We start from the raw sequence: 26,848 nt of genomic DNA, 5'->3' as shown, positions 1-26,848 counted from the left end.
TATCAAACATGTAGGCTTTAGTGTGCATGTTTTATTATGTATGGTCTGCCAACTTTATTCTTGATTTACTGTTAATGGTCAGTGTTTAATGGGTACCACATCAGTTCAATAAACAAAATGCTGCTCTTGTGTAAGGGGTTACATAACAGCTTAGTTGCCTCCTCCTGTGTTGGGTAGTGAATTTTGGTGCTTCTTTTCAGCCATGCCAGTGGTAAAAGCAGAGATTCTGGTCCTAAATAATCGCAATAAACAATCTGGTCTGGCCAACTCAGCCTATATTTTGGGATGTCCACTTGTCACTGTAGCCTAAGTCTGTTAAAATATCTAGAGAAACAAAAGTAGATATTAAATGTAATATAAAACTGGCTATATGAGGGTTAGTGTTAAGTCAAAATATGCCCTTTGACCCTGAGAGGAAGACCAAACCACCGTATAAAAACATTCCTACTTTCACAAGATGATCATGTAGATTGCACGGGCATTAATGTAACCACAACACCACACTATTGCAATGTGTTACATATTGCATTCTGCAAGATGTATTTGAGGGGCTATTTTTAAAATCCTAACAAAAACAATGATTAAACCACCTGTAATGTGACTTCAGAAAGTTTACTTTACACTTATAAGTCATTCAACATGCTAAGGTCCCATTTCTATTCATGCATTGTCTAAAGAGTAAAGCACAAAGTAAATTCAGAGCGTTACCGACATAAATAGCAGACTTGAGTCTTGAGGAATCACAGTCGTGGATGCGCAATGGAGCGCGGTCACGGTTGCCCCTGTGAAACCGGGAGGGTAGCCCCGCAGTATGTGGAGGCGGAGCTCGGGTTTAGTGATGGGGAGGGAGGGGGGCTCGTGGGGGAGGCGGAGTCTCGGCAGTCCTGGCAGGGCCGCCATTTTTGCAAAGGGAAAAGAGACTGGTTTGAGGGGATCTAATTTCGAAAAGTCTCCGATGACTAGGGCACTGTTTTAACGGTTTCGAATATATTTATAGTCAAAAATTGGGTCACCTCGTAGACCAAGAAGCGATTGATTTTTCACTCGAAATGACTCTTTAGCGGACAAGTTAATAGACAAACATTTAAAAGCTTTGCTAGGGATCCGCAGTGTGTGGACAGAAGTATTGTTTTGGTTGTGGAAGCTGTGCTGAAAGCGACGGGGGTCTCTCCCAGGTCCCCTAATTCGCTCTTCAGATCATACAGAGTGGACATAAAACGGTGAGTAAACTGCATTACGTGGTAGTTTAAAGGTGAATACAAACCTGTAAGGCTATTGTTGGCTTTAGTTAGCTTGGCTAGGCTAACGTAGTTGTAGTATCAGCTGAGTTTAGCTTGCTAGCTAGCTGAGCAATATCATCCAGGGTCTATTACGGTAGATGTCAATTTATTTCATATTTGCCTAGATAATGATTGAAAAAAACTGCCAACTAGGTGACGCAAGTTTCCCAAAATGTCATGTTGGCAAGCGTAACGCCAGGAGACCGATTGCTAACTAGCGCATGCTACTAGCTCAAATTAGCTCGACACAGACCGACTCTTTGATAGTGTGGCGATACAAGAAACGTCACACAAAGTTATCAGGTCAATATTATTCACAGGTAGCAACGATCGGTGTAAGCGTTTGCTACACGCGTTAAAGCAGCTTTAAGTCCAAATATATATACGTCAATGTTATAAAGGTAACGTAAGACAGAAAACGCTGCAATTAGATTAATGGCTGTCCCACAACGTCTTTGATACAGCACACTGACTCGGTCAACAACTGCTAACATTGTCAACTTGTCCTTAAAAGTACGATGTATATTGATGTTATTCTGACGGGGGTCTCACTTCGTGTTGGTTTGACACAGAAACAGAAGAGGCCATGTTGCGCACGGTTTCATTCGCTTTAGTGTCACTAATGTGACCTCCTAAATATAACCGCTTTATTTGCACATACTTTACTTTACTATACATCAGCTACGGTCTGTCAGAAAAACGCATCATTCATTTCTGACATGTGCTACTTGATAACAGCATTTGCAACACCCTCAGCCAGCATGAAAACAGTACATTTTAGCGTTAGTTACAAACTTGAATTTGGTCGTGGTGGCTCCCACCCTGCATTATTTCCGTTCAGCGAAAATCATACAAAGCCAGAGAACAATGAGCTTTTACATGCATGTAACGTCAAAGAGAGATATGAAGATGTTTAGTATGTTATCTACAAGACTACTCAAATCAAGACCAGCTGGTATAATAGCTTAGATGCCGATAGCTACATTGCGCAGTAATCTCAGGCTACTGAGCTTTTAATGGAATTGTAGTTATGACGAGAGGTAATCGGGAATAGACCCGATGCCACACGACTAACTGACGACTATTATACGTTATAATCGGACATAAACGTACATTTTACATTAATTTAGATTTACGGTTTGTATTGAGTTCTAATGATGCAAGCGTGGGGGAGGGGGTGTTGCATTTTGGGCAACTCGCCCCAGTCATACAATTTGTAACCCCATCTTCCTGCTGAAATACAGGAAGATATTTCAGCAGGAAGTCGCAATTGGCTACTTTACATGACCTTAAAACAAATACAAGTATAAATGTGCAGTCGCTCTGGTTTGCCTCGTTGTCGCCCTTTCCTTGTCTGTGACGAGTCGAGTATTAATCCACTTCTTTCGTGTCGGTAATAGCTCAGCTCGCTAACTTTAACCCTCTACGCATTATGTCGTTAGCTTCCGATGGCTAACGTTACTTTCCACGGCCATTTTTTTGGCGTTTATATACGGCCCAAGTAAACAGATACTACATGCATCATTGTGCTAAACGCTGTTTCTTTCGCTCTTTTTGCATACCGGTCAAAAAAATGTCAAATTTAAGGCTGTTCGTGCGTCGATTGTTTCGCCATTGCTACATTTCCAGACGCCATTGCTGGCCATAATTGCTAGCCGATTAGCTTCCTAGGCTTTGCTGTCGACGAATTCACAAAAAAGCTCTAATGGTAACAACACAGAGACTGTACCGACAGAGTGATACTTAAGTTAGAGTGTATGAAAGAGGCGATTGAATGCATTCTTGGGGGGATTTTCCTCCCATGGCGAGGCTCCCCTGGCCACACGATTGTCTCGCAGTCCTGAGAAAAGCGCTATGAAAATGGCGACAGCACCAGGGTGTTGTGGTGTAACATAATACAACGTTGTACCCTCCACACCCCTATCGGCAGGACTGACTGCAGCGCCGACACACTCACTGGGAAGCAACTACACAACACAAGGATTCTTTTTTTTAAATTTTAGTTGAGTTTAAGCTTTTCAAAAACGTCAAAACAATCTAGGTCATTCATCGACAATACTGCGCTTTTTTTGTTGGCTTGTAGTAACATTCACCGACGCTGTTGAGGCTGTTCTCCCAAAACGAATTACACAGTATCCCTGTAACATGCGTCACGGCTTATGCTGCCGCCAGTGTTTCGTGTGGTAATGTTGGATGATGGGACACGAGGTTTATTATCAAAGAAAATTAGATGTAAGTACTGCAAAATAGAGAGAGCGCACATTGATGTACTTGTTGCCAGCATTATGTTTCATAAAGGTACACAAGCATAATTCTTTGTCAAAATATATGTATTACTATATGTATTACAGACATCCTTTTCCACATAAGCACCTCCCTGAAATAGTCTTTACTAAGTTAACATTACATAGTTGTCCCCTACATACATGTTTTGCATGTATCTCCTTTATTGTGATAGAAATGCAGTCTGTATTTAATTAAAAGACATGTTTATGTGAGTTGCATAGTTATAACGGGTACACAATAGTCGGATGCTTATCATTCATATTGCTTCTGCACAATCCCATATGTTGAACCTTGAATGCCAGAAATGTGCCCTAAAATTGTATTTGAACACAGTATCAACATATTAGAATTAAGAGAAATCACAGCTATTTTCCAGGATAGTGTTTTCAAGCCTTTGGGCTCTCACAAAGCCCTGTGATGTTGTGGCACAGCTGTCTTTTCTTCAACCTCACCCTGTGGGACAAACTTTGGCACTTTGTTCAGCTGAAATGCCTGTTAATGACTAATACCAAGTAGTGTTTTTTTCTCTTTTCCTACTGATCGTTTTAATGTCAGTCCAGTGAATAAAAAGTAAATTTCGCAGTTACTGAAGCACATTTAATCACAGATATGCTTAGTTACATTGTAGTTCAAACCATCAACAATACACATGTGATTTACATGACTATAAACAGCTGTTTAGCTGTAGGGTGAGAATGTTATATGGTTGTCAACCTCATGCAAGCCATCAGTGTTAGACTAATAGATGCTTGTTTGACTAAACCGCCTGTCCGTAGCAGGAATAACGCATGACAAAGGCCTTCAAACCCCTTCAAAGCATACCATGTGAAATAAGCAGACACTAGAAGGACAGTTTATAGTCAGTTTATCACTACTCGTATCATAAACATCACTAAGCATTTGAATGGTCTGTATAGCTTCTAACCATTGAGGTTCTGAGTCATTGTAATGAAGTTTAGCCGTCTGTGTGGTTCACATAATAGTAAGTGCTAAAGGGTCTTCTCTTGGGTGGAGGGTTTATTACTTATTAGATGAGTGAGAGGGCCCTTCTGTGCAGTGCTTAATCAGTCTCTGCTACATAATACACAAAGTCCCAAGCCATCTTGTTCTTGCTTGTAAAGGAGCAGAGGCCTCTGTCCTAATACTCACTCCTTTTCCCCCTCTTCTGTCTACATGATATTGTAGCTGAAAGTGTTAAATACCGGACCAGCTGTATGTGTGCCTGGTTGCCTTGTGCGGCAGCAAAGTGTGTTTGCTTGCTTTGTTGACAGAGATGGTGACTGGAGGTGAGCTGCCACAGGGACAGGCAACTATGGCAGGTGGCAAGGAGACTAGTAGTCTCAGATGACACCTTTCCTCTCAACTTAACCCCTAGCGAGACACGCATAAGATCAAAAAGCCAGCACCGAACTATTTCATTTTTCAGTGTGCGCAGCAGCGAGAGAGAGTGAGACGAAAACAATAAAGAAGTCAAGCAGGTGCATAGGATGTTTATTGGTGTATTGACTTATTGACAGAGCGGATGAAGGCCACATACTCCTCTGCTTTCTCTTCGACCCTCTTCCTGTACTTGGAGGAGCTCCTCTTGTTATTGTGCTCATCCCAGTCTCCAGACAATAAAATCTCATCCCCGAAACAGTAGCACATCTGTGTAGGTGAAGTGTGTGTGTCTCTATAGATGCATACCTCACCTTGTGTGTCTGTGGCCTGGTCTCCAGTGATCTCACTTGTGTGATACCCAGACACTGAGAGACCCAGAGACAAAGCTGCCTGGCTCTGGGGCCCAACACAGTCACATGGTATCTCAGCTGGGAGGAGAAGGGCTCAGGTGACCTGTTTTTGTGCAGCTAGCTGGGCCTTAACAGATCCCTCTTTAAGCTAGCAAGCTGCCTCCCCGACAGGTGGCTTTAGGGCTGAGGCTGCTGATGCTGCAGCCCTACCACACCTCCTTCACCTCCTTCCTGTTGTTGTGCCCGTCTTACAATAGCATGCATGGGTAGTAGCACGAGGCAGGATGGGCTGAATAAAGGGGGGGATATGCCATCAATGTTGGTGATGTAACGGCACTGCGGACCAGGCGTGAAATTGATCCTCGAACACTGCTCTAATGGGACCTCTGAGTAGCTCTTACTATTCTTTTGCCCGTAGATGTTGTAGTTGTCTCTCTCCATTTTCTCTGGACCCGCATGAACATTGATACCTAAAATTTTAGTTAGCTGCACATTGCATTCTCCAAATGCTGTAATTAGCTTCTAGCTGCATGCATGTGTGCCAGGATAGCGCTCCATGAACGAGAGACGAAATAGTATCGGCCTTCAGTCACACAGCTAAAGATGCAGTGCAATGTAACGTACACATGTCTGATTTGTTAAATGTTAAAAACGGACTCACCCATGACCACACAGAGCGTGGCAGTGATACTCCTTAAGCAGGAGCGAGAGGGAGCTGGAGAGATGGTGCCCCGGGGCTCTCTTGAACAGACATTACTCGGACTACAGGAGGGCTGCCCCAGCTTTGCTGCCAGATCCCGATCCTACTGACTTTAACTCACACACTCCCTGACTGTTTGAACTTAGCACAGAGGATATTGCTTTTCTGTCCTTAGGATGCTGCATTAGGATTATATGTCTCACATTTTACCACATCACAACCATATAAATATGCCATTGCAGATGTAACATGTGGCAGCCCCTGAAAATCCTCCTAAATTGTCTCATTTATTGTTTACTAGTTGCTAGTTATAAGACACTCTCCTCATCATCTGACTCCTAAATTGGCTGATCTCTACAGTCAGCTGAGGTATTGGCTTACACTCTCAACAGCACAGTTCCTATTGTGGCCACAAAAAAAATTGCTTGTGTGGACCGTATCCCCCGCTGTATTGATGTATGACTTCACCTTCAGTATTCAAGTGCAGAGGGAGTTCTGGCAGCCATGGGCACACTGATTTATGAAGGACGGGGCAGATGCAGTGTGTCCCACTGTGGGTACCGGGAAGAAGAGGGCCGGGCCTACATTCCATCTGGGTCACGCTTCTTCCTGTGTACATGACTGCATTTGTAAGAGTTTTGTTTTAATCCATTTGTTTATGAGCTGAGTCATTGCAGCCAGCTCTGAGAACGGTGTGAAGTCGCATCAGCTTGGTGGGGTGGGGGGGGGGGGTTCAGTTGGAATCCCTCATTTTCTGTTGCTCCTCCTACTTAACGAAAAGCATAATCTGCCGAGACTTGGCTGCGAAAACAAGAATTAAAACACTTACGCATAGAGCGGTGGTAATAAGCTGAGAAGAGAGGAAAGCTGTCGTCTGTAGCGGCATTGGATTTTTAGAGTGTGGTGATGTGGGTTTTCCCTCACTGACTTCAGTGCGGTTCGGTCTTAAAAGGATAGTTATTCCCCCCACACAATGACGTGACTGTCCCCTTGCTGAAGGAGGGAAGGAAGGAGGAGAAAGGAGAGACTGGCTTACGCTATATGTGCTCCACTCTGCCACCCAGAGTCCACCCAGGTCTAGGCTGTGTAGCGTCACTGTCAGACAGACCCCGTGTACACCTCCCCCACCTCGCTGCCCTCTGAAATGGAGGGGCTTCTAAAGCTCCTTACAGTGCAAGGAAATCTGTGAAGGGAGCGCATGAAAGAGGTGAACGGTTTTAGAGAAAACAGACGCTCTGCACACCGAAATCACTTCCATCCCGTGGCTCGTTTTCACTATTGTCCACTTTGGCTACATGTCTTTCTTCATGTCCCTCTTCTACTCACCCTCCCATGTGCATGTTCCCCATTTTCCCCACCCCTGTGTTTCCATAACCAGCAGTGGATTTGGCCAAAGGTGACTTTAAATGGTCTCTCCCGGGCTCCATGTAATTTGGAGCTGCGTCTGCGACACTCCCCCTTCGCTCTGCGTTACTGTCTCAGGTTTATTTAGGAAATGTACAAGAGGAGGGAGAGAAATCCGGCTGGGCGGGGTGACTGGGCACAGGAAAGGGGGGGGGGGATTTTTCTTTTCTTTTGCTTTGGCTGTGTTTCTCCAGTGTGATGGACATCTCTTCTAGAGGAAGTAGGAGGAGGAGCAGGCAGAGGCAGTCACAGTGCAGTTCAGATTTAGTCAGGAATGCAGCTGTACTGTAATTTTTTTCCACCCGCCTTTTGTTAGTCTCAACTGTGTCTGGCTGTAGCGCAGTGCATGTATGTTTGCACACCGATCTTCCTTATGGAGAGGAATGTTTGAAAGGACAGGGGGGGGGGGGGGGTATTGGTTTATCTGTGTGCGTGTGTGCGCATTCCTTAGTTGTGACAGCAGGATTCCCTGGGTGAAATGGAGACAAACCTAGTGGACGAGGGAACGAACAGGCTGCTTCAGAGGAAAGCTCTTTACCAGTGCTAAAACATACTGGGCCTTTCAGATGACACAAAAGAAGAGAAGTCTGTCATTTCAGTGTTTTTTGGCAAAGCGGCCTATCCTTGTTCTAGTTACATCAGCTTCAATCGTGAAAGGCCTCTCTGCTAGTGATAGTGCCCCTGCTGTTTAACCCATTCACTCACTAAACACAGAATCAGAAGAGAATTTGGAGGGTGATCCCATCAGCAGCCTTGGCTGACAAACAGGGGTCTTCTTCCTGCTATTAATTAGGCCTGGAGCTGACAGCTGTCATGTCTGTGAGCCTCTTGCCAGTCCTGCTGGCTCTAATAGTGCATTTGCTGGAATTAGTACCTGAAATTACTCTCACGGCTGTTTGTTTTTTCCCTATTTAAAGAATCTTAAGTTGTGTGTTCATCCCCATGTGAACTATGAATTCCCTTGACAATTAACCCGGCAATGAAATCAGTTTTCAGACATGTGTGTTGACATGTTTCAGAGGACAAGCCAGAATAGGCAGTCCCATCATAGGCGTGCAGAAACATGTTTTGGTGCGTTATTGCTTGCTAAGTGTGTAAAGTATTGTCCCTGCTAAATACATGACATATTCCTGCTTTGTAACCCCTCTCCCGTGTAGACCCCAAGCCACGATTTGAGCCTTTTGTTTGGCCCCAGTGTCCATGAGCAGGCGGAGGTGTGACCTCCAGCCTATTTTGTCTCGGCATCTGTCCCTCACATTAATCCCGCTTATCAACAGAACTCTCTGAATCAGAGGCAGCCACACGGACACATATGCTCCCGTCTGGACTCGCCTCAGACACAAATACATGGCTTAATATATCAATACTTTTGCTAGTATATGATTTATTAGTTAGTCCAACCGACCTCCCACTTTGGGACCAGAGGGGCACTACATTCAATGCCTGACAGTCAATTATTGATGAAACGATCTTACTTGATCTCTCGCAGCGTTTTTCCATGTGAATAACTAGAGACTCTAACAGTAGTAACAATCAAAATGTAAGCTTTCATATCAGTAATACGTGAGAGAGTCTCTGTGTGTGTGTCGTCTTTTGGATAAGTGGGATTGAGTGCTTAGAATAGAGCAGTCCTTTTCAGTCGAAGGGGGGAAAAATGGCTTCTACATGTTGTTGAGTTTTTCCTCCCTCCTTTCATGGCGGCTGGCTGCTCTGCGCTCTCTTGCTCCCCTTTGTGGGAGCTTCCTTACAGTGCAGCCTTGTGCATTCCTGGCAGATAGCGTGTCGAGGCTGCTTTAGCGCAGTTTGCAGCAGCAGCTCACTTACACAGTATTGTATCCTCTCCCTTGTCATCAGTCAATACCTCAGCTTGGTAGCTCTGTCAGAGGGGAAATTCCTATCAAACACTTCCCTGTCAAACGCCGTTCTTGGTCTGAAAGTATGAATCATGCATTAACGTGTTCTGGAAATACCCCGTTTTCACTATGATTTGTAATTTGGGGTTTGCTTGGTACTGCAGCCTCGCAAGTGCTTTTGTTCTTGGTATGAAATCAATCACGCATTGTGTACACATCACTAACTGGTCCCTTTCTCTTTTGTCTCTCTACCCTCCTCTCCTACTACATGCTCAGGCCTTGTGGATGCACTTAGATGTCTGCAATGACTGCTGTGGCTGGCATGCCTCAGTGTTTTGGACTCCCATTCTCTGGACTCAGTAGGACAAGAACTGATCAGCAGAGAACGTCATGAGCATAGTCATCCCAGTAGGGGTGGACACAGCAGACACCTCGTACCTGGACATGGCTGCAGGCTCAGAGTGAGTAACACTTGACAAACACATTGTTCACACCTTTTTTAATGCCCCCCTCATTCATTCTTGCATATTTGTCTTTGCCAAAAAAAGTTCATTCTCAGTTTCACTACCTCTGTTCTCATCGCTCACCCTTCTTAGGTTTGGCTTCACTCATGCATTTGACACTCTTAGTCAATATGATTCCCTCTCCTATGCCCAACATGCCCTCTATTATGAGTAAAGCAGCTCTATTATATTCTTAATTTAAATTCTGTCTTTTCACATGTTTACAAAGTTAATGGAAAGGTATTTTGCAGGGCCCCTAAAGTGTCTGCTCTAATGGACAGTTCAGTCTTACATTGATTGTACTTTCACTCAGCCGTTGCTCATCACATTGACTCTGTTCTCAGCTATTAACGACATCTGCTTTTTGTGAATCTGGAAGCCCAGAATGTAGATGTATGTCTGCTGACTGTGTTCATAACACTGACTGTGTGAAGCGTACACAACATCATTTCCCCTTTGATCCTTTACTTGATGTTTGCATCAAGTTCGCTGCATTGAGTCGGTGACACAGAAATGCAACAAGGCTCCTGTTGCCTTCTCCCCTTGTCTCCTATAGTCCCGTCAAGGACATCTTCCCGGTCAAATAAATGAAGCAAGAAGATCTCGTATGACTAAAGAATAAATCACACGTCACCAACTTATGGAGGGGGCTCCTGTCTCTTTAAAAAAACGAGGCATTGCCCTCGTATTACCATGGTACCCTCGCTCCCCCTCCCCTCTGCACTGCGCAGGGCCTGTTGCCATGGTCACTGGCCCTGAGTGACAGGTGGTCCTCACATAGACATTGGCGTCTTAAACAGTCCCACCGGGGGTAGAAGTAGAGCCGTGACTGTCTGCGTCCGATCGCCTGCTGCAGCTTTTATTCAAAAGCAGATAACGAGCTTGAAAAGGGGGCTTCCAGCTGCTACTGCATCCAGACCAAAGGGACCTAGCGTAGCTGGACATGCATATATATATATATATATATATACACACACATACACACACACACACGCATATACACGCAGCTCTTTGGCGTATTGTGAGTGCGCCAGCCGAGTTAGCGGGGCTGGTTACTCACCAGCAAAACAGCGTCCCCTACTCGTCGCCCCTGAAGTCTGCAGCAGCGTGACCAGCTGTTGTCTAATGCAGTAGCGTGTCCACAGTGACACACTGGAGCTCGCCGTGCGCGCTCACGTCAAACTGGGATACGTAGTGTTACCATGGAAGCAAGTGGGGAGTACTTAAGGAGTGAAGGCGTTGCCTCTGGCTTGTTCAGTGCTGCTCTCTTTTTCTTTCCTCTCCTGCTGTTGATCTCACCTCGTCCACTCTGCCTCTCTCGGCAGGTGTTTTAATCACATCGGTTCTTCTTTTGTGAAATACTCTTGACACGTATGGGCTATAAACAGTGCATACCTGGCAACACACCTCAATTCTCTTCATTTCCTTCTCTCCCTCGTCGTGTATCTGTTCATGTTTTGAGTCTGATCATGACATATCTGCAACCCTCTTACTCATGTGTACTCTAACTCTAGGCCCTCCTTTCCACCTCCCAGGAGTGTAGTCATGAATGATACAAACCCCTCCAGCTATAAACGCATGCATTCAAACACGCTTTACTTCCTTACTGAACAGGCTGGCTCACATGTTTGTCTACTGCATTTCTTTCTCTCACTGCCTCTCTCACTGATTCACTTACTGAAACTAAAAGAGTGCGAAAGCCCAATTACTTTATGAATAATCCCCCTCCTTTAACCACTTAATGATACATGCTTTGGACAGATATTTAATCTATGTATTATAAAATATAGACTTTGATCTGGTTAACCATTAATAGGAGGAAGTTATTGAGCCGCCTGCACTCTCTTAAGTATGATTTTTTTTATTTTTTTTTTTTTAATTCTCCCCCTATCTTTTTAGCCAAGCTCTTTCCACACATTTAAACAGTTTAGATTCTTCTATGTGTCAGTTAATCTTTTGTGCACACACACACACACACCTACCTTACACTGGGTCCGCCTCCAGACCTCATGCATGCACTTACGTTTTCACTTTGACAGTGAATACTTGAGCGGTAACGCATACAGGAAGTGTTGCACATTGCTCTTACGGCGTGCAACAAGAGAGATAGGGCTGAGAAGGACTCACGCAGGTATCGTATCACCACTTTACCTTGAGATTCTAGATTTTCATTAATACTTGCTCCACCTACGTAATTGTTACCTATATATCTCCAACTGTGCTGGTTCTTTTCTGAGTCTCATTGTAATCAAAGCTGAACAGTTTTACATGTACAGAAATGCTGCATGGCCTGTTCAGAGCTCCCATAGTTTGTTAGCCCTTTGTACCCATTGTACTCCGTATATCTGAGAGGCTGTCCAGTATGCAATGTGAGCTGTTCTCCATGTTTTTTGCCTTGTTTACAGAAACTTGTTGGCAGTGGCTCTCATGGATTTAGTTGCTGTATGGTGTACTTTTAGAGTTGAGAGACGGAGCAGAGGAGGAAAGAAGCTTCAGCAGCTGTCACTTATACCGACACTCCTTGATGGTTTTTGTTTGTCTCCGACCTCGGAACAGTTTCCTACATAGGACTCTATGAAAAGAGAAGATTCACGTGATGTTTTTGCATGATTGATTCACGAATGCATGTATCTGAATAGCTGCCGCACCTCGCAAGTGGATTGTGCTTGTCCTGAAGTGTTTCCCTCTTTCTTTTTCTTCCCTCTTTACACCCAACTATCTTGTCTCATGCCATGCGTTATGGCAGTTCCCCTTCTCTCTTCCTCTAGAGCCACCCCTTCAGCAACCGAAGAATAGATTAGTCATGTCATCATAAGGGTGGGTTGGTCTCAAACGGCCAAACAGGCTTCCTTCTTAACTGCGTTGTGATCCTGGGAAAAGTGGATCTACTGGTTTTGAGTACATGGTTTAGTTGTTTTGTGTGGATGACAGACAGCACATTTGAAGTGATTGTCTGCCTTGTGGATGTAGGTTCAGACTTCATTTATTTTGACATGAAGTAGTATTATTACTACGACTCTCAGGCATGACTTTTACAGCCAAGGTGACATGACAGCAGGTACAGTCAGTGGTGGAAGAAGTATTCAGATCCTTTAGCAAACATATCACAAAATGTACTAGAAGTATTAAAAGCAAAAGTACTCGTTCAGCAGGAAAATGGACCATGTAACCGAGGTGTTGAAGAGATTTTGAGACTTCTGCAATACAAATTTATATTCTTTTTTCTTTCTTTGCTTTTATCTTTACTTGAAACATCTGAGAAGTTCAGTAGGGAAATGCAGTATATCTTAATGTGTGTTAAAATCTTGTGTTTAGCAACTATAGCTGTGAAACTTGCAACACTTACCCCTTAAATGGTAGTCTAGCAAAGTAAAGTGGAAGTATAAAATGGAAATACTCAAAGTACAAGTTGGAATTGTACATTATTAAAGTACTTGCACTTTGCCCCACTGGGTGTGCAGTGACCTACTGCCCCCAGGTCCCCTGACAGTGTGACTGTTTTTAGCATGCGTCCATATTCTACTTCTGTGTCGCCAGCACTAGCTCCCCTGCTAAGCATACTGCCGCGCACACACTTCCTAACAGACTTTGAGGAAGAACAATTACTCCGTGTGTACACCTTGTTATCTGAGGTTGTTTTTTTTTGTCAGTGTACTGTAATGTGTGCTCTCTGTTTGTCTCTCTGCTCAGCAGACCAGAATCGGTGGAGGCCAGCCCTGTGGTGGTGGAGAAGTCCAGCTACCCACACCAGATCTACAGCAGCAGTTCTCACCATTCCCACAGTTACATTGGCCTGCCTTACGCTGTGAGTACACACACATTGTTCTTCCCTTCTCACCCTAAGACAAATAACTGACAAACCTTCGGCCCTCCCTCTCTGTTAATCATTGAGCGTATGACTAGCTTGCATTTAGGTCAACATAGAACATGGACCGTAGTATTATAGGTGATGCAGGGAATTTTAAATGCAGGGGTTAGTTGATTAGTTGATTGACACACGATTAATCAGCAAGTTTTTTTGGGATAATATACCAATCGTTCAGGTAGTAATTTAAGAAAACGTGATAAACACTTCATGTTCACAGCTTCTCAAATGTGATGATTTTTCTTGTCTTATGGTAAAGTAAGTATTTTGGGGATTTGAACAGTGTTCATATGAAACAAGACATTTGATATAATCAACTCAGGCTTCATGTTTGATTAATGATTAATCAAAAGAATCAATTGGTTAATCGATAATGAAAATAATCTGTAGTTGTCCATATGCCTGTGAATCAGTAGTCTGTTCCACACATTACTACTCCTCCCTGCTGAATTATCCCTATGATAAACTGTCATTTACCTACACCTGGTGATCGCCCATCTTCCCTCCTTCCATCAGGACCATAACTATGGGGCGCGGCCCCCACCCACTCCACCGGCCTCCCCTCCCCCCTCCATGTTGATCCGACAAGGAGAGGGGGGGTTGTTTGTTCCAGGAGGCCAGGACGAAGCATCCAGGGGCACAACGCTCAGCACCTCAGAGGATGGCAGCTACGGGGCCGACATCACCCGCTGCATCTGTGGCTTCACCCACGATGACGGCTACATGATCTGCTGTGACAAGTGCAGGTAAACTGACCAGATTTTCTTCATGATCTAAATTAATTGGTGACTCACACGTGCGTTTCCTCATGTGTCCCAAAGTTGAAGCAACTTCAAATTGTGATATTTTTTTTTATTTTTATTTTAAAGTGTATTAAAAATCTTTTGCTGTGATTTTTGTCTTTTTTTCAGTGCCTGGCAGCATATTGACTGCATGGGCATCGACAGGCAGAACATTCCTGAGACTTACCTGTGTGAACGCTGCCAACCACGACACCTGGATAGAGAGAGGGCCATCCTGCTGCAGACCAGGAAACGAGAGTGTTTGTCTGGTGAGCAAGACTACACATATGTATATCTAGGCCCTAGTCTGCCTCAGAATGTTTTTGTTTACCTTTATGTTCAACAAAGTTGCAATATGATGACACGAAGTTGGATAAAATACAGACCGAAGGTCGTTATTTTGAGAGCTACATCTGCCACAGCAGGTTATGAGGGGTTAGAAGTTTTCTGTTAGAGCTCATAGATAGCTCTTTCAGTTCTGCTTTAACTGGCCTCTTTGCTGCAGTAAACTGCCAGATTGTTATTGAACCCAGGAGGTTGCAGGCTGTGTCAGGATGCCGCCTCCTCAGCCTGGGACACGCTGACACCTGCTGGACAAGACGCGAACTCCTTTTCTAATGTGTGCTGTAGCATACCTCATCTTCCATTGTTGTAACACAGCTGGCTCTCTATTTTGGCCTGCAGCAGTGTGCAGTCTTTTATATCTTTTTCCAGCACTCCCTCCTCATAACTAATATGCATTTGTTTGCTTATTCAGATGGTGACACCAGTGCTACAGAGAGTGGAGACGAGGTGCCGTTAGAGCTCTACTCCACCTTTCAACACACGCCTACCACCATCACGCTCACCACTGGGCGCCTTGGCCATAAGCAGACTGATAAAAAACGTAAAAAGAGTGGCGATAAAGAGTCTCCAGCATCCTCTGCCCGAGCTAAGAAGGTCAGATTCAGTTCATTTATAATGAACCAAATCAAAACACATTATGTATTACATCCTTATTATATATTATTGTATACTTCAATTAATAGTTTTTGATGTCTTTACTTTGTCTGGCAGGCCTTCCGAGAAGGGTCCAGAAAGTCCTCCAGAGTAAAGGTAAACTCACTGAACACAACACTCAGAGTCCTGTTGTCTTCCATCAGAACTTCAACCATTTGTACCAACGACTGTCGTGTTTTTTGTTTTCTTTCTCTCAGGGTGCTGCTCCGGAGCAGGAGCCGACAGAGCACCCGTCTTTGTGGGAGAACAAACTCAAGACGTGGATGGAGCGCTACGAGGAGGCCAGCAGCAATCAGTACAGTGAGGACGTCCAGGTCCTGTTGCGTGTCAAAGAGCAAGGCGATGGCAAGAGCCTGGCGTACAACACGCACCCCGCCTCTTTCAAGCCGCCTGTGGAGGTAAAAACCTATTTACATTAAAGTCAGATGTCCAAACTCACCCACTCTTATGATCCCTTGAACAGGACATGCATACCCTGATCATTTCTTATATTTAAGCAAATTTACCATCCCAGCTTCCTCTTTGTACTTTATTATAACTTAATGTGTTCCTTGTCCAGGATCTGCACTCATGCCAGAGTGTCTCTCTCTTCCAGAGTCAGGTTCAGAAGAACAAGAAGATCCTCAAGGCGGTGCGAGACTTGGCCCCAGACTCCCTCATCATTGAGTACAGGGGGAAGTTCATGCTTCGACAGCAGTTTGAGGCCAACGGATACTTCTTCAAGAGGTCAGGACACTAGTCACTTTTCAGAAGGACTTCTCCTTAGAGTTATTTCATATGAATGTAAATTGGATATTGCAGCTCAAACCAATTAACTGATATTAAGGGTTCTGGGGAATGTAGTTCATTACAGTGTGGTGTTTTTATGTGAATAATTGACATTCATGCTTTTCCCCTTTTAGGCCGTACCCCTTTGTGTTATTTTATTCCAAATTTGACGGACTGGAGATGTGTGTGGACGCTCGCAGCTTTGGCAACGAGGCACGCTTCATCCGTCGCTCCTGCACCCCGAATTCTGAAGTAAGTAAACGTCCGAAATAACTGATTTAGTACGTTAATCTTACCCATTTCAATTAAGTCAGCCCTTATGCACAGTTATAATATAGCATTACCTCTGTCCTCAGGTGCGGCACGTCGTTGAGGACGGCATGCTGCATTTATACATCTACTCCTTGAGGCCTATCACCAAAGGCACAGAGATCACCATTGGTTTTGATTATGACTATGGCAGCTGGTGAGTTCTGAGAGTAAACTTGTCAAGTAGCATGCAGAACCACAGTGGTATGGCAAGATCCTTTTGCCTCCTAACTTCACATTTCCCATCTTTCTTTTATGTTTCTTTCTCTTCATATTTGTAGTAAATACAAGGTGGACTGTGCCTGTGTGAAGGGCAACCAGGAGTGCCCGGTGCTCAAGCACAACCTTGAACCCACCGAAAACCTGGGCTCCGGAGGCCGGCGACGAGGGAGTCGCAAGGACAAGGAGACTGTCCGGGACGACCTGGGCCAGAACCAGAACATGGGTTTGGACTGTGACGGGAAGAGCAAGAGCGTAGGCGACGGCAAACAGAGGAAACTCTCTCCTCTCCGCCTCTCCATCTCAAACAACCAGGCAAGATTACACTTTTAATGAACAGCACACGAAACGCATCCACTCTCATCCTTCTTTTACACGTAACATACATATGTTACATGTTGAGACTCTGTCCACTATGGCATATTTATTGTTGATGTACATTTACCCTTGTGGTCCATGCATGCAATTTTGTTTGATCTCTGTTAAATGTGTTGTGCATGTGTTTTCCATTGTCAGTCACTCTACATGCTCTTTAGTTCCCTCTTTTCTCCCCATCAGCCCTTTATACATCCACCTCTGCCCCCTCCCCCCTCCAACTAAGAATTTTGACAAAATAGTTCAGATTTACTGTCATTGCACAAGAAGCTTTTGTGCCATTTGTCTGGCCGAGTTGTGACACACTCGGAGAATGGTGTTTCTCTCGGATGTGTTAACAGCAACAGAATTTCTCGTCTCTTCCAGAAAAGCAAATTTCACTTGCCATGACCAAGTCAAATTGTTTTTTAAGTTCATTCAAGCAGTTTGAAATCACAGAAATGTTGTTAGTGTCGAAGTATATTTCAAAATATGGTGCTTTGATCATTAAGAAATCATTCCCGTGTGTCACTAGCCTAACACTGTGGGTTAGACATCCCAAAATGTCTCAGCTGTAATTTCAGAATGATGAGATGAAAGATGTACCAACAAAGTAGATAAACAATGTGTAAAAGTCCGATAACAACCATATGTTCATACTAAAGGCAGGGCATGTCAGCTGCTTAGTGGTTGATTCTGTTCGAGGGTGCTGGTACAGCATGGAGTGTTTATTAACATCATTTATGAACAACAGTGAAAGACCAAAGACGAGTTCTGAGCATGTTTTGTTTTGTGCACAGATTGACCCCTGAAAAGTAGCAGAGTTGCTTCCCTCCTATATTTCAGTTTACTTCCCCTCCCTCCTCCCCTCTCCTCCCCTCTTACCTGTCTCCCCCCTCTAGTCTGTAGCTAGACTGACTGATCAGCCATGATAAAGCGCCATACCCCCCTCTCCCCTCCTCTTACAGGATCCTGAGTTATATGAGGATCTAGAAGACAAAACCTCCGTTAGCAATGAAGTAGAGATGGAGTCAGAGGAGCAGATTGCAGAGAGGAGGAGGAAGATGGTAAGTGTGCCAAGCTAGGGGGCTACAGCTTTTCTAATTTCTTTTTTGCCATGCAGCCACCCAGCTGAGAAAATGACAATAACAATGAGACTGTTGCTCTGGGTGTGGACCAAACCATTTGTCTGCTACGGGGCCTGTGGCTTGGATAGGAGCAGCTGTCCTCTATCTCCCTTCCATTAAACTACCCTCCTCTTCATCACTTATCTACTGCTAGTGCTCCCGCCTCTGTCCATGCCCTTGTTGATATTTTTGCTCAGTCGTACTTGTGTCTTTTTTAGTTTTTTCTTTTTTTTTTTTTTTTTTTTTTTGTTCTGCAGCTTTGGCTTCCCTCTTCCTCACAGTACTGAGGCTTCGTGCTTGTCTGTCATTACACAGTGACATTTATTTTCCTCATTTGCTGCCGGGTTTTTTTTCTCCAGCATATTAAAAAAATTAATCGGCCTCTCAGGGCCACATGCCTGTTAAGAACACCGTCTCCTGTCAGTGGGAACAAACCAGTATGTTGTATGTTAATGGAAGCTGAAACTGTCCCCCAGCGTGCGTTATAGTTCAGAGTATAGCTCTCCTCTCACCTTCATTGTGGCTTGAAGTTTAAAATGGCCAATTACTGGTTCAAACCCTCTTTCTCCTGCCAAAAAGTCTAATGTGCCTGAGAGATGGTATCAAACACACACATCGTGCACTTCACACACGCGCACACTCTGGAAATTACCCCGCAGTCAGCTTCATTTCACACGGTGGACCCCGAGGTGTAAAGTGCTGACTCATCTTTGGCCAGCATACAGTTCTGCTAATCGGCCAGAGAGGGATAGATATTTGAAGGGAGGGAGAGGGAGTCGGAGAGAGAGGAGGCGCTGCAGAGGGTAGAGCCTTGTTGCCAGATCCGTATTGACTTTGGGAGATCCAATAGGCTGGTTTCTATGGAATGTGGCCCAGGAGAGAGCTCTGCTGCCGGATCAAAGAAGTGTGCATTCATAAACTGACGATCACAAGCATAGTAGATGCATGTGGGTGTTTAAAAATCGATGCCGCGATAAGGCGCGGGGGGAGATAACACTGTTGTGTGTTGGCATGATATTTTGCCTACTTAAACAAGAGCCCTTATTGTTTGAAAAGACTTCCTGGTTTTCCTGTGTAGACAACATTTGGTCATTGTCTGCCGGCGAATGCCTCAAGTATGCATTCTACCTGGCTGCGAGAGAAGTTTACCCTTAAGGACAATAATGTTACGGTTGTTTTGATGCCCAACCATTAGCTATTCCTGCTTATCCTTGTAGCCAATCGCAGCTGACATTGGGTGAGAGGCGGGATACAACCTGGGCAGGTAGCCAGTCAATCACAGTGCTGACACATAGAGATGAACTGATTAACCTAAACTTTCCTCCCGTCTGACTGTGGGAGGAAACCAGAGCACCTGGAGGAAATCCACGCAGAGCTAGCGAACGCACAGAAAAGGCCCCAGGTTCGCAGGTCCGAACAGAGTGTGAGGCTGCTGTGAGGCGACAGTGCTAACTGCACCACCGCCCATTGTTTTTAGGTGATTGGTGCACATGTGTTGTTTTTTTTTCTTTTCTTTTTGCAGCAAAACAATATACAATCTTTGGCCATTATTTATTGCCAGACTCACATGTGCACGTGTGTGTTTCTGTTTCCTAATGTATTATTAAAAATAGGGCTTAGAGAATGTTGTGCTGGCCAGTTTATTCTTCTGGTTGGTTGGTGGTGGGAGCAGCAGTCAAATTTGTTTTGTCCTTTTGATTTTTGTGCTCCAAACAGGATGTTCATCAGTGTGCAATCTGCAACCACAGTTTTTGGATTGAAGACCAAAGATTTTTTTTTTTTTGCCATATTTCCCTCACGATTTCAAGTTTAGTCCCAGAAAGCCCAAAACCACACTGTTTAAACTTGTATTGTGATATAGGGAGGTGTTTATATAATGATGGAAAACCTTGAAGTGTTGTGGCAGGTGTGAACTACAAAAATGTCAAAACATCAGCTATTTCAGAAATTACCCATAACCTAGATATCGTAAGTTATGTGGCGTTACGTCTGTTACCAGTATCGTCTATCGTAGGATATTACGTAAATTCCAACCTGTCCAACATCTACAGTACCTGACACAGACCTGTTTTGTACCACCAGATCAGGGAGCCACTAGTCTAGCCCTGTCCAGTGTTTGTGAAGCCTTGTTTAGGGGGGACATGTCTCTTCTAAACTGGGCTGTCTCTTTATTGAACATTCAGGCCAACCCAGCGGAGCAGTCCCATCTCCCTGTCGGGGCGGCTTCCAGCTGGAAGGGACTGAAACACAAGGAGGTAAACTTGACCCATTCATAGCCAATTCCTACTCCACCCATCTACCCCCAAATCTCCCAGAGGTGACTGACTTACAAGCGTATTAACTGTCTCGTCTTCAGCCCGATCTTTCGGCAATGTGTTGTTTCAGTCTGTTTCGTGGTATGAATATCTTTTCAATGGGGTGTTCTGACTGGTGGAGGTAGAGCCGGGGTTATTTGTGGCACAAACATGCATGTAGGAACACATTAGACATGCAACCTCCTGGTTTGTCAGGGTTTTAATTGTAAAGCTATTTTTCCAGTAAGTTATGAAAACCGGTGTATAAATGCAGTCCATTTACATCCTCACCACATTGTTCCTGTTGCCTGACCGTCTCTACTTTTATTGTTTCTCTTATTGTGAAAGCAAGGGGCCACTTTTACACCTTTTCTTTCACTCAGCGCTCTGCACTTTGCACAGCTTGATCGGCTTTTTGCTGTGTAGCAACACATTAACCATTGTATCGCTACCTCTGGGGCTACGTGGGAGAGTAGTACTCCATGGACTAATGTCTCCGCTCCCTCTTCCCGTCCATCACCCCTTTCCTTTTCGAACCCCACGCCTATCTCTCTGCAGACACGGGAAGAGCGAAAGATGGAGGCCATCCTGCAAGCCTTTGCCCGAATGGAGAAGAGGGAGAAACGTAGAGAGCAGGCCCTGGAAAGAATCGGCGGCGTCAAGACGGAAGTCGGGGGCCGCAGTGACATCAAGGAGGAGCCTCCAGTCACACCGGAGATGGCTGATTCTCCAACTGTCATGCAGGTATGGTATGACATGCACTGTCATGGAGACACAAAAACCTCTTTTTAAATAAACAATTGACTGCAGAAGTCTAGTTATCAAAACTGTCTTGTGTTCTACCAGCCTCAACAAAACAATAACACACTTGCTTGTCCATAACAGTGATATACATCAAACTAGCTATCAATGATTAAATATGACTAGTGGCCACGGGGGACATGTTTGTGGTTGCATTTGTAGATTTGCATCAATTTATCAATTTAAACGATATCAATACTCTACTGTGTTTCTCACAGCCGCTACTGGAGGTGAAAGAGGAGCCGGGATTAAAGCCGGCCAAGGTCAAAAGCTCGAGGAACAGGAAGAGTTTCTCCAGGAACCGCACGCACATCGGTCAACAGCGCCGGCGAGCTCGCACCATCAGCACCTGTTCCGACTTGGCCCCTGGCTCTCCGACCGAGTCTCTGGAGCCTCTGAACAATGAATCCCCCGAAGGAGAGATGGCCACTGCGCCTGAGCCGGAGGCCCTCCCTGACGAAGCCCCGGACAGCAGCCCTCCGCACAGCAGTAGCTCACCTGCACCTGACAGAAACCGCAACGGGAGCAAGAACTTCAGAGCTAAAAAGGTACCATAGCACGATTTCTGATATACTCGACTGTTTTTGTTTATATTTTGGTCTTTTGTCTGATATCTGGGTCAATATCAAACATATTCAATGTATGGGAAACCCTACGGATTGTCAGATGCATCTTCTCAAACTCTTTTCCACAGCACTTTGTGTGTGAGTGGGTAGGAGAGAAGCAGCAGGACCACGGTGCAGTACGAACCCCGGAGCCAGTCCCAGAGAGGCCGCTGAGAATAAGCAGCGACCCTGAAGTACTCGCCACACAGCTCAACGCCCTACCGGGCATGGCCGGCTCTCCACAGGTCTACAGCACCCCCAAACACTACGTCCGCTTCTCGTCCCCATTCCTGGCCAACCGCAGCCCCACCACTCCCGGAGTCCCCACTGGGAGACGGCGTTCCAGAGAACTGCCTGAAACACCGCCAACCACCGGCTCCTGCAAGAAGGTACTGCTTTAGAAATATCCCCATTTGGCTTTGATACTGATGGAAGAACGTACACCTGTGGATCTGTCTTTAGTTGACACTGCCTTTCTGTCCCTCAGTGGCTTAGATTCTTCTTTTCTGTTGTGTTAAACGCCTGTAAGGCTATCGGTGTTTAGCTGCGACCATTGTTGGCTTACTGACCCTTTACTCTTTCTTACAGCGATGGTTGAAGCAAGCTCTAGAAGAGGAGGGCTCCACTAGCCCGGCGAGAAGACCGAGCCTCCTCATGCCCAGTGAGGGTCCGCTCAGCCCCCCCATTAATGGAGACTCTGACAGCCCTCTACCCTACAACGGTACCTGCTCATTACCAGGTAGGTAGCCAGCACTCAGTCTGGTGTAACATTATAAATATTGGATGAATGCTCAGCTAAATCACACATCACATTTCTCCCTACAGAGTTGCCCACACCTTTGAAAAAGCGGCGGCTGAGTCCGCTCGATGCCTGCATGTCCGAGAGCTCGACTCCCTACGGCTCCCCTTGTGCCACGCCCACCAGGGCCGACCAATCGGAGACACCCGGGACCCCCATCTTACTGGCTACCCCACCGCGTCACCGAACGGAGGAGCCAAGTACAGAGCCGCCCCTGCCCAGCACCCCAACACAGACACTTGATGTCCTTCAGGAGGTAAGGGTGTGGAAACCCCACTGGAGGCTACACATTTGTTAACGTGAGTAAAATAACTGGAGTGACTAAATCTGGTCTTGTTACAGAGTGAATCTTCAGTGGAAAGCTCCCCAGAGGTCAGCCGAAAACCCAGTGTGCAAGAGGTGAGCGAAGGCTGAACCAAAAATGTATATCTAGGCTTCAATAATTATTTTATTTCATTGTTTATCAGGTAAACAACTTGATTTGTAATCACAATCTATGATTCTTCACTAGAGACCGCGAATGATGATGACCAATCTAGCAAATGTGTTTATTTTGAGAAATGTTAATTTTCTAAAAGTAGGATGACTTTTCTGCTTTCTTATCTGGCTTGACTGTTTACAAGAGTTCCTTTTGTTATGTCAGTCCCCTGACGTTGCTTCCTCCTTCCTTTCCTAGGCCGATCGTCCTCCTTCGTTGGTCTCCTCTCCCTGTGTCGGGGCTCCCAGTTCAGACGGACCCCCGACAGAAGCCACGGTGTCGGTTCCTGAAAGTCCACAGCCTCCGGCTGCCGAGCCTGTGGACTCCGGAGAGGACAAGGCAGAGGGTGTGGTTATTGAGGGGGGGACTAATGAGGCTTCCTCAACTGCAGAAACTTGTGCTTCCTCTTTTCCTGGCTGGATAAAAAGCCCAGACAGAGTCCCGACTGGACCAGCTGGCCTGAACTTCTCTCCAGTCAACTCAAACTTAAGGGACCTCACCCCCTCACACACCCTGGAGCCTCTGGTATCTCCCTTCAGGCCCGAGGCTGCAGCTGGGGCTGCAGCAGGGCCCACAGTAGTGACGGTGCCATTGGTTGGCTCCCAGCCGCCCTTCAGTGAAGCCCAGGGGCCGCTCTTTTACCCCGGCCCCGAGGAGGGAAGTTCACTCGGCTTCTCGCGCTCGCTGAATGGGGAAGGCTCTGGTGAGGGAGGAGGGTCAGCGCAGAACCCCCCACAGAAGAAGAAGGTGAGTGAGCAGTGCTCATTACATTTTACTTTTACTTCTTAATCCTTGGAGCATAGCATAGATACTGTAAATAGGTTAAAATTTGATTTTAACTAGGGCTAGTTGATATTCTTTATTTAAAAAAATATCTGCTGGGACAATATGTAAGTGAGAGGAAAGCTAACCAAAGAAAAACAGTATTAGAAATGCCGTACATAAGGTGACGTTAATGTTTTCTGTCACTTCCTCTCCGAGATGAATTGGCTCATGCTGCTCTTTGTTTCAGTAGCTGCCCAAGTGCTGCCCTCTACTGGTGCAACATGAAACGTGCTCTTTGTTCATGAATGACATTGAGTTGGTGGTTCTGCATCTTCACAGGTTTCCCTGCTAGAATACAGGAAGCGTCAGCGCGAAGCTCGTCGCAGCGGCTCCAAGACCGAGTGCAGCTCTCCCGTTTCCACCGTGCCACTTTTAACCGTGGACGCCTTCCCTGTTGCGTTAGAGACCCCCAGTGAATCTCCTCTACCCCCCGCTCCCACTCCTCTCTGCAACACCACCGCCACCACCGCAGTGAAAGAGCCCCAGACAAGTGAGGAGGCAGAGGGGTCTGGAGAGAAGGAAGGTGGAGAGGGACAGTGGTATGTTTCAAAAGTACTTCTACAGCAAAACATTAGGGACCCTTTATTATCCAGTTGTCATTCATGTTAGCTTATTTAGTATATAGTAGATATCGTGTATAGAGGTCAAATTAATTAATTGGTGCAGATTTCCAGAGGAACTTTGTGATGATCCTCTGTTTTTTTAGGACGTCATCCACTTCTGTAGAGCAGGCCCGAGAACGCAGCTACCACAGAGCTCTGCTGCTCAGCAAAGACAAAGACACAGGTGAGAATAATGCTTACCACTCTCAAATCTAACTGTTAAATATAAAGATGTAGCCATTTTCCCCAAAATGTCTAGTATTTATTTTTAAAGATTTATGTTTACATCAACATTTTTACTATTTTCTAGATGGTGAGACGGAAGGTGGAGACACACCTGCACTGAGAGATTGCCCATCTCCAAGTCTTCAAAAGACCCCAACCCACACAGTAAGTCAACCTCACCCACACGAGGTGGATCTGACCCGTCTCCGCTCGTCAGCAACAACTGTGTGACTTTCTCCCTCTCCCCCCCCCCTCACAGCCCTGCTCTCCCGGTCCGGTCGTCCAGCCTCCCAGTCGGCCAGCGAAGGAGGACGACGGTGACGGTCAGCCTCGGACGCCAAATCCGACCAGTCAGCCGCCGAGCAAGCCTGCGGGACCCAAGCCAGCTCCTCTGACCCCCACAAAGCTGCATCCTGCCCCGTTACCCTCCTCTCCTGTCCACTACCCTGGACCCTCCCTCCTCCACTCTCCCAAGCCTCAGCCTCAGGGCTCTCCCTACCGCAGCCAGAGGGCGCTGTTCTCCGCTCAACCTCAAACCCAGCCTCAGCCTCAGGCTCAGACTGGCCCAGCTCCTTTCCCCCAGTATAACGCACAGAGTGCTCCACCACCACCTCCCCCTCCTCCACCAGCCTCGACGGCGTATTTTCCCAGCCAGAGCCCCTCACCCGCCGGACCTTTCTCTGGGTTTAAACCTGCCGTCACCCCTCCTTACCCTCCCGGTTCTCAGCCCCTGATGCAGACTATTCCCCACAGCGTGCACTATCAGAGCTCAGCGGCTCCACCGCCTCCTCCACCCCCCCCACACCCGTTGTCCGGCCCCACCCTGCTGCACGTCAACCTGCAGCCGTCTCCCATCCAGCAGCACCAGCTCATGTTGACCACCGCACCCCCTCCTCCTCCTCCGCCTCCTCCTCCTCCCCCGCAGGTCCAGACCTCCCAGCAGCAGCCTCCTGCTAGCAGCACCCTGCTGTCGCTCACACCCCCTCCGCCTCCTCCCCCGCCTCCCCCCGCCCCGTCGACCAGCGCCCAGATGCAGCCCCACCACTTTCAGAACTTGGGGGCTTTTCAGCCGGCGTTGCTGCACCCGGGCGCCGCCGCCAACCCTTCAGTGCCCCCGTCGACATACCCCCCAACCCTTCAGCAGACCGGACTGCCCCCACCTCCCCCTCCACCTCCCCAACAGACTCAACAAGGCCAGGCCCAGGCCGCTGCCTCCCAGATGCCTTCTGGGACTCGTGGCGCTCCTGCGTCCTCGACCCCCTTCCACAGCCCGGGGTACCTGAGCACGGGGTGGCACTGACGGCCCTCTCTGCTGTCGGGCCCCGGCAGCCCCTGAGAACTCGGCCGGAGAGGGGCGTGTATCATAAGCTGTAGATATGTTTTCTATTTACATGAACACGTGGCCAGTGGAAAAACAGCTGATTGTGGGATAAAAGGATACTTTTTAAAAAATAAAACAAGGACAGAAAATTTTAGAAAAATGGACGGTGACCTAATCTTCAAGACAAACTGATAAAAACGAAGATGGACGATCCCCATGGTGCTCTCGGCCCGCTCTCTCTGGCCTCCGTTTGTTTTTATATATCCTTCCTGTGATGGAGAGGAAAGCTCTTTGTTCCGTGTCTTGTTTGGACCCCCGTTGTAAGGCCCCGCACTTTGTTTATCAGTGGACATTCCAGCCTATACCCCCCCCTCCTCCTTCATCCTCCCTTCCTCCTTTGTCAGTTATTCGTTTTTACTTCCTCTTCTCTGTTGTCGGCTCTCTACACCATTTATTTGTTATAATCTAGTGACTCACTATAGCGAAGAGAAAGCTTTTTGTATAGAGAAAAAAAAAAAACACAATTATTTTTTTTATTCCTCTGTCTAACAACAAATATCTGTTCACCGCTGCAGATTCAGAAAAGACCCATTTCTAGGAGCCTGCCTCACCATCCTGGGAGGCTGCACTCGTGTGTGTGTGTGTGTGTGTGTGTGTGTGTGTGTGTGTGTGTGTGTGTGTGTGTGTGTGTGTGTGTGTGTGTGTGTGTGTGTGTGTGT

General features: G+C 46.2%; 1 protein-coding gene across 8 annotated transcripts; it reads left to right on the top strand.

Moving 5' to 3' along the window:
- The first annotated feature begins 866 nt into the window (after window positions 1-866).
- On the top strand, window positions 867-26,831 carry kmt2e (lysine (K)-specific methyltransferase 2E). 8 transcript variants are annotated; one of them, XM_031858969.1, is made up of 25 exons: window positions 867-1,220; window positions 9,530-9,714; window positions 13,450-13,561; window positions 14,138-14,367; window positions 14,533-14,672; window positions 15,161-15,342; window positions 15,460-15,498; window positions 15,600-15,800; window positions 15,998-16,128; window positions 16,305-16,422; window positions 16,527-16,636; window positions 16,761-17,013; window positions 18,021-18,119; window positions 20,363-20,434; window positions 21,032-21,217; window positions 21,493-21,822; window positions 21,969-22,268; window positions 22,468-22,618; window positions 22,705-22,934; window positions 23,021-23,077; window positions 23,355-23,903; window positions 24,261-24,520; window positions 24,688-24,767; window positions 24,894-24,973; window positions 25,068-26,831. In XM_031858969.1, exons 2-25 carry the CDS (start codon window positions 9,644-9,646, stop codon window positions 26,106-26,108), a joined length of 5,022 nt encoding a protein of 1,673 aa, XP_031714829.1. In that variant the 5' UTR covers window positions 867-1,220; window positions 9,530-9,643; the 3' UTR covers window positions 26,109-26,831. The 8 variants fall into 8 exon arrangements, with proteins under 8 accessions (XP_031714829.1, XP_031714827.1, XP_031714828.1 ...); XM_031858967.1 differs by having other exon boundaries at window positions 15,962-16,128; XM_031858968.1 differs by having other exon boundaries at window positions 13,447-13,561.
- Window positions 26,832-26,848: the final 17 nt, after the last annotated feature.

The sequence above is a fragment of the Anarrhichthys ocellatus genome, unplaced genomic scaffold, assembly GCF_004355925.1.
Source record: "Anarrhichthys ocellatus isolate YVR2014 unplaced genomic scaffold, GSC_Weel_1.0 scaffold21, whole genome shotgun sequence".
NCBI classification, from domain to species: domain Eukaryota; kingdom Metazoa; phylum Chordata; class Actinopteri; order Perciformes; family Anarhichadidae; genus Anarrhichthys; species Anarrhichthys ocellatus.
This window is presented reverse-complemented; position numbering and strand designations above follow the sequence as displayed.

Coding starts and splice junctions, on each gene's coding strand:
- kmt2e (XM_031858966.1), top strand. CDS start 9,644: ATGAGCATAGTCATCCCAGTAGGGGTGGACACAGCAGACACCTCGTAC. Junction 21,218..21,492: donor ATTCTCCAACTGTCATGCAG/GTATGGTATGAC, acceptor TGTTTCTCACAG/CCGCTACTGGAGGTGAAAGA. Junction 24,974..25,067: donor AAAAGACCCCAACCCACACA/GTAAGTCAACCT, acceptor CCCCCCTCACAG/CCCTGCTCTCCCGGTCCGGT.